Source organism: Eimeria mitis, genomic scaffold (assembly GCF_000499745.2).
Source record: "Eimeria mitis Houghton genomic scaffold, Emh_scaff2743, whole genome shotgun sequence".
NCBI classification, from domain to species: Eukaryota; Apicomplexa; class Conoidasida; order Eucoccidiorida; family Eimeriidae; genus Eimeria; species Eimeria mitis.
In genome coordinates this window covers 1-7,227 of record NW_024015167.1, presented here as the reverse complement: position 1 = coordinate 7,227, position 7,227 = coordinate 1, and the positions used below count along the sequence as shown (strand labels likewise).

At 49.7% G+C, this 7,227-nt stretch overlaps 2 protein-coding genes across 2 annotated transcripts; one reads left to right on the top strand and one right to left on the bottom strand.

Moving 5' to 3' along the window:
- Positions 1-556: 556 nt before the first annotated feature.
- On the top strand, positions 557-5,134 carry EMH_0058140 (uncharacterized protein; the record flags this gene model as incomplete). The annotated part of the gene is made up of 8 exons (XM_038022471.1): positions 557-1,584; positions 2,509-2,774; positions 3,065-3,118; positions 3,220-3,307; positions 3,437-3,643; positions 4,253-4,438; positions 4,584-4,657; positions 4,818-5,134. The coding sequence occupies 8 exons, from the start codon at positions 557-559 to the stop codon at positions 5,132-5,134; spliced, it is 2,220 nt and encodes a 739-aa protein (XP_037878325.1).
- Positions 5,135-5,346: 212 nt separating this feature from the next.
- Positions 5,347-6,984, bottom strand: EMH_0058120 (dihydrouridine synthase domain-containing protein, putative; the record flags this gene model as incomplete). Its single annotated transcript, XM_038022470.1, has 5 exons — positions 5,347-5,496; positions 5,638-5,700; positions 6,137-6,299; positions 6,504-6,577; positions 6,868-6,984. 5 exons carry the CDS (start codon positions 6,982-6,984, stop codon positions 5,347-5,349), a joined length of 567 nt encoding a protein of 188 aa, XP_037878324.1.
- Positions 6,985-7,227: the final 243 nt, after the last annotated feature.

Sequence of the window (7,227 nt, the reverse complement as noted above, 5' to 3'; positions counted from 1 at the left end):
CCTTCGGTTTGCCCGTCGCCCGCGCTGATTAAAGTACCTCTCCTATCAGTCATAAATCCTTTGCCGGGGAACTCGGTGTAGGTGGGGTTGCACCGTTTTGTCGGGGCGTATCTGTCTGATAAGCCGCTTTTCACGTCATGTGCAAACAATGTAGGCAGGGAGTTACCATCTCTAGTGGCTTTATTGACGCGACTCTAGGAAGTCGCACTGCGCGCAGTTGCGGCAGGTTGCGACGAAGGTTGGTGCCGGCTGGTCAGAACGAGCAACCTTACGCTCTGGTAGTTCCCTATGTAGATGTGCGGCAGACGCGTGCCATGCGTGCTCTTCTACAGCATGATAGCGATTTAGAAGATATATAGGGTACGTTGTTTAGATTCGTTAGGGGTAACGTGCAATATGAGAGAGTAACGGCAACACGAAAAACTCCAGAGGAACGTCACCTGTATTGGGTATGCGCCAGCATATATACTCCATTGGAAGAGTACCTTGGTGTCGGTAGGTGATTCGCTCGATAGCTGAGAGCCTCGCAAACTACTAATCTCTTCCGGCGCAGCAAATGGGTGACTGCACGAACTGGGCTCCGCACAAGGTTGCCACTGTGGCGAAGGTAGGGCAACGGTGGCGCTCTGTTCGGAGCATGCTTCTTTCACTGTTTGCCTATTTTGTGTTTCTTTTGGGGAGTTCATGGCCTGCAGCCGGACCGCTCCTCGCGGGAGCAGCTGATGTATCGGTAGAAGGCGGCCCTGAAAGACTGACACCCACAGCATCAGGGGCTTTGGCCCATACACTGAAACTGTTAAATCCTTCTTCACCAGCAGTGCGCGCCTTAAGGGCTATCGAGGAACAGAGGAATCAACAGGAACAGGACCCGATACCTGTTTGCTCCCAGTCGAAGTATCTCTGCCAAATTTACACTTTGCACGGCGCTTTGCCGGATCGCCATCGCGTAGCTGACGCACAGAATGACTGGCTCAGTAGAGCTTATGGAGTGGCACAGCAAAGGTCAGCTCTTGGCTTTCGATCCTCTCGTAGACGCCGGCGGCTAGCGAGCATCCCCTTCAAGATACCTGCGCAACTACAGCAGGAGATGACCAACTCTCACAAGCGCAGCGGGATACCTGGCGGAACGAGCTCAAGGACACCCGTTTTAGTTGAACGTCAGTCCATAAGTATCCCTAGCTTCACTCAGGTGCCCCAATCGAGCGGGCGTGGGGGAGTCTTTCTTCCTCTACGGGTGCAAACCTTCTTTTCTGACTTTCCTCACTTGCTGGAGGGTAATGTCTCACACAGTCTGAGCGTCCAGCGGCTGCATGCATTGGCGGCAAGAGATGTAGCGGGGAGGCGCATCGCTGCATCAAGCGGTTCCTCACTTGAAGTACAATCAATCGATAACTCCGTTCATTCCAGCGACGGCAACAATGCAGCCAAAGAGAGGCACAACACTGCCGAGCGGTTCAAAGACGTGCGTCGTTTCTTCCAAGTTGAAGTCGTACCCTCTGCCATCTGGTGGCTTCAGCGGATCGTTACTGTTGATCGACTGCTTGGACCATTGCTAATCAAGCTTTCTGATGAAAAGAACGAGAAGTACGAGTGCAGACAATCCAGTGCAGAGCAAGCGGGCTTTTAAGCTCCTGATCACTAAATCATGCACGGTAATGTTGCCCTGTACATTTCTGAATGTGTCAACACGAATAATATTGGAGACTTCCTGTGCAGGTTGAATAAAATAGAGAAGTGTGGCGTGTGCAAACTGCCCCCGCTTCGGCGTCTGCAAACTGCGACGGGAATTCCGTCACATGGGATTGTTAAAGACGCGGACGTCTTGTTGTTGTTCAGTACAGCAAATAATTCAGAAGCAAGCAGTCGTAGGCCTTCTTCGATGAATACATCTTGCAAGGATACACAGTGGCTTTTTTGCTATAGCCAGTTGCGTGCAAATGCTGGACTCCAACTCTAGAACGCACTACGCAACAGCATATTCTTACTCTTGCATTGTAATGAACCGGGGAGTTGCAGTGTGGAGCGCTCAGCCCCCCTGGACGAAGGCAGCATGCTCAGTAACTCTATCGCTTCGAAACAGGGGTGTACTCTGTCTGCAGATGTTTGTCAAGTTGACGAAAACTACCGTCCAATTCTCGTGTGCATGTCCATTCCGTATGCCGAGGTCGAAGGGTTTTATGTTAGTAGGAAAGATTCCTTCTCTCAAGCTGTGGAAAGAGTTCTTGCGCACATTATCAATGCGATTGCTGTCAACGTACAAACACTGCGTTTTTTCGCAACGTGGGACCCAACATGGAGACGAGAAGCACTGAGGCAAGCTTCGTAAAGGCCCAGTTATTTTGCCTGACTACTCTTTGAAAAGTGTGGCACTAGGCTGTGGCTTGCCGAGGGCACGCTCTCTACTCGCAGAACGTGGACTTTTGGATTTTTGAATGGTACCTACGAAGAAGGGCTCCATCCAGTTTCAGAAGAGCACAATGTTATCGGCTGCGCTGCTCCTTCCCACAGGAGGCTTCGTAATGCCGATGAACCGGGGTCAACCGTTCTGTTTCACGCGCTAACACAAGTGTCGATGCCGGCTACAGCAACTCCAGGAATCCAAAGGGATGGAGCGTTACACGCAACGGAAACTTCCCCAATGAAAGAAATGAAGCAGCACCCGCAACACCGTTTTTTTCTTACAACTCCTGGGGTAGTGAATGCCATTCATCGTCACTGCGGCTACAGTGATGTGCCTGGCTTGGAAGTCGCTCTAGATAAGTCAGGCCCAAGCTGTGAGTACGTTGCTTTTTTGTGGACAAAAGGCAGGCGTGGTAAAGCCTAGAGTTAGTTTCCTACTACAGTCCATTTGTTCATTGTATATCGTCTACTCTTGCAGATGCACTGCTTGTGGGAAACTTCAGCTAGCGATTTTTGCCCCAGTTGCCCGTAACATTGGCAACACTTCAATTCCTGGATATCTTGCACATTGGTTTTGAGATAGCTGGTATTAAGCCTCAGACGACGGTTTGGTAAGGTGTTGGTTGACGGCCATTTTGTTCATCTCATATTCTGCTGTCTGCAGTTTTCGGGCCAGTCTATGGGCGTGAAGTACAGGAAGCCGGCTATCGCCGGCGAGGTCAGCCAAATGTTTCACCCTCTTATTCCCGCGTCGAAGCGAGCATAAAAGTTGGTGTTGGATACAGTGATTAAGACGCCCTAAATTGTGTTTTGTTTCAGAAGAGCTTCCCACTGAGTGGCTGCTGGCTGCAATGGAGGATACAGGATGGTATTTGACTGATGCCATTTGGTCGACAGGAACTCCAGGGTAAGGATTACGGTGCACCAGATGCTTTCAGATTACTGCAAACTGTCCCATATTCGATGCGAATGCCTTTCCCTGGCCATTCGACACGTTCCGGCGGTAGTGTTGTTGCTATGGTAAGCGTGCTTTCAGTACAAAATTAGAAGTACAAGGCAACTCCGGATGCCGTTCCCGTGCTGACACCGTCAATTTGCCTTCTCGGGCTTACAGCAAAAAGCATATGGAAGAAATTCACCATTCATTTGGCGTCTCAGAAAGAGGGAAGCTCAATGGGGGAGTGGCCCTCACAACAGCCGAAGCATTGCAGAGGACTTTCGTGAACGACTCCGAATACGAATAGTGAGGTGATAGAACAGTTGGCACCGCAGGCTGTGGAGGTGTTTGATGCACGCACAAGGGTATTTCCTTGGTCTCAGAGCACTCAAGCTTTATGCAACGTATTTTTGCTGAAATGCGAAGTTCCTTATTGTGCTTTAATGCGCCATGCGTTGCGTAACTGGAACAGCTGTGTAAATAAGATGTTGACGCTCTCCCGGAGATCCACACATGGAAGCACATGCCACAGAATCATGTGCGTTTCGGACGATGACCGAATAGAAGCACCCATGATGCTGCCGACGTCAAAGCCGGTTAAATGGGTTGCCGCTCAAATAATAAGCAGGCTGCCAAATGGCACTGAGAAGACGACTGTGTGTATGAGGGGTGAAAAGGGGCAAGAAAAACAAGTGCCAGGAGAACCCCTTCGTATAATTCAGTGCCCCGATGTAGATCTCGTCTGTTACGGCCGGCCCTGCAGAAATGGAGGCGTTCCGAAATATGGAATGTGAGGACCGCTGGAACACACAAAACTTTCCGTGGAGCTGTCATCCGGTACCCCTTGCCCCTCTAAGCTACCGTTAAGCTTCCCTTCCCATGTAACTTTCTGCTGTGTACTGTCCTGTGCTGAAGCTGCATTTGCAAGCCTGGCACCTTTGGAAGGAACTGCGAATATGCTGACACAGAGCGGAACCGAGTGCGCTATCCCAATCGTTTTTCTTACGCTCCCAATTCGAGCATCACCGTCCTTAAGGGGAAGTTTTTTGCTATTCCGGCCGTCGTAGACGGGCCGCACCAGCTTTACTTCAAGCCGGTTTCGTAAGCTATTGCGGCATATCAAAGAACACTCCTGTCACAACAGAAGGGCAGTTATTGTGTCGTTGCAGTTGCTTTGGTGAGTTGAGTACGCGTGCTGCGTTAGGCCAACGACTATCACGCATATGCCTTTGCTGGTTGAATTCAGAAAGCTGCCTGCCGGCGTGGCGATTGACTCGCGAACAGGTGCAATATTTGGGACCCCGGTTGCACCAACTAAAGGTATGCAAACCTTATGGATTATGGATGGAAACAGCTGGGCAGTGCCTTAGATTGTGGAGAAGGTTATTGCACTTTACAGTAGATACATTAGCGAAGTCATCATCTTGCAATCACATAGGTGCGATCAAATCGATCTGCTCAATTTTTCTTTGTACGTTAGGGTGCATACCTCTGGCAATAGAAGCACAGATGCGGGAGATGCCACATGCAGCGGAACGCACTTTAATCCGAATAAACGTCGTTGAACACCTGTTGGTCCAAGGCAAGGCAAACGCCAAGACTGACATCCTGCCATTTAACGAAGGCCCACAACGTGCCTCCGTAGCATCGCTACATCATGAGGATAACGGTCAACCGCATATACACGAAACAGGCAATGCGGGCTTCACTGACTTGGATATAGGGAATCCAAGGGACTGTGAGCGTTATGTGGACGGCGACATGCGAGAACAATCTGAAGCTCGCAACGCTGTCTGAATCGGCACATAAAAAACGTTCAGTTGCTATTATTGCGTTCCTGTATTTGCTCCCTGGACATCTTGAGTCAAAAAATTATCGTCACAGGCGGCCCACGCTGTTGATTTGTATAAGCCCATCCTCCGATGCGCCACCCTCAGGTGCGTCGAACCTTTACAAATGATGACAAACGACGCCAGGTCATCGCTAGTGCCTGAAACAGATGTGCTCCATTAGAGGTCTATATACTTGTAGTAGTTGAGTGTATTACTATGTGGTACATGATTGATGCTGTTGTAGAAGCCATCTAGTCCAAACACAGTGCAAATCTTTGCTGTCGAATTCGCCGCAACCAAATCCAGCTTGAGATCCCGATCACTATCCTACGAGACGAAAGCAGTGAGAAGGGATGAAGCAAGCAAATAGCTAGACCATGCTGCATATCACTGCACGGGGCTGCTTAATAGTGAACGCTTCCAAAGCGAATATAGGGGCTGGGAATGCACAGTCTAACACGAACATACCCGCGCTGTCATTTCCTGAAGGGTAAACTTTATCGATTGATAGGGGGCTCCGCACAGCACTGCCTACACAAACACAAATGCCGCCGAAATGAACCTACGGCGTACTATTCACTGTTAAGCAGCCCACACAAACCATTAGGCTTCATTCAAGGACAGTGTTCTACAGACATTCGCAGAAGCCCTGCGGAGTGCATGGGTAGAGACGGTTCTCAACGCAGCATACGCGCTTTATATAGTCTTGAACAACCGCTGACCGAGAGAAAGAGCATCCAGCTGTAGTACCAGTCGCATATGCCTTCTTGTGAGCAAATAAGGACGGATCCCACATGGCTCCTCTAGCAAACATCAAGCTCCTTATACCATATGTCTCCTGCAGCGTCATAACGAACACGGCAGTGTCAGAAAAGCTTTCTAGAAATTTTAGCACCCGTACTTCATACGCAAGAGTAGGATGCTCCTCTATTTCATCAGAAAGCAGGAGATTGCTAGCTGCACATACCTGAAAACGAATTGCATCTTCAGGGGATAAGAAATCCCCATTGGCGATCAGCGGAATTTTTAGCGCACTTTGCAGTACCTGCGTCGGCACAAGATAGAAAAAAGGTGAACCTCGAAATATCGTCATGCGTTTCAAAGACCATTCAACCAAAAATGCAAAGCTTCTGCGCATGAAGGACAACGAAAAAATCTGCGTTTTGTTCGACGACGCTCGTAGAAGCAACATCTTGCACTTGATGCATACGCCATGTGGGAGCTCTTATCAACGAACTGCGCAAGAAGCATCGGTGGACAAGAGCTATAGAGCTGCGGCTAACTCGAGCTTTACTGACTTTACTCCTATAGAATAATGCAAGTGGTGGCTTTACCGGAAAGGCTTGCCAGTTTGCCCTATGCGCTGGTCGTTCGTGACGTTTCTGTAGAAGCAAATGAAGCGTCGAAGCTGCTCGGCAAATCATNATAACGCTTTCAGCATACTCTGGCATGAACTGCAATCGCGGATATCCCAGTGCTTTCGCATTTTCGTGCAAAGTCCACTGTCTGAATCCGCACAGCACAACAAGTGGGACATTGAAGTTCGAATGTGTTCTGCATGTTGTAAAGCCAGGGCTAAATTCCCTTTCGGGTGTAGGACAATTTGTAGTTCTTATTGTCTGGCGCTAGCAGCAACGAGGTGCAGCGGGAGGAGATTGTTTGGTAGGCCCCAGCAACGCAGCCGCTTCGATCTCGTACCTCTTCCATTGTATCCAACAGGCGAATTTTACACGTCACCGGGAAAGGAACATTTCGAGTGAGTGTCTTCAGAATATCCATTGCCACTTCTGGGGTTTGGAGCAAAGCCGCTCCCATACCGCCTTTGACCCTGCCAAGCAAATGATTCAAACAAACAAAGGGCTACGAATAAAAACAAACGCGCTAGTGCGTCCCAGAGCTAAGGCAGAAGCAACCGGGTGGAAGGCTCTTTTGCATGGACTGTCCCAGCGAATGCTGACAGTCAGAAGGCTGTCTCTGCTGGTTAGGCGTGGCCACCGAGGGGCTCGACACGACGTACGAGAAGCTCTTCGGGCATCCCATATTCACATCTACCGCTGC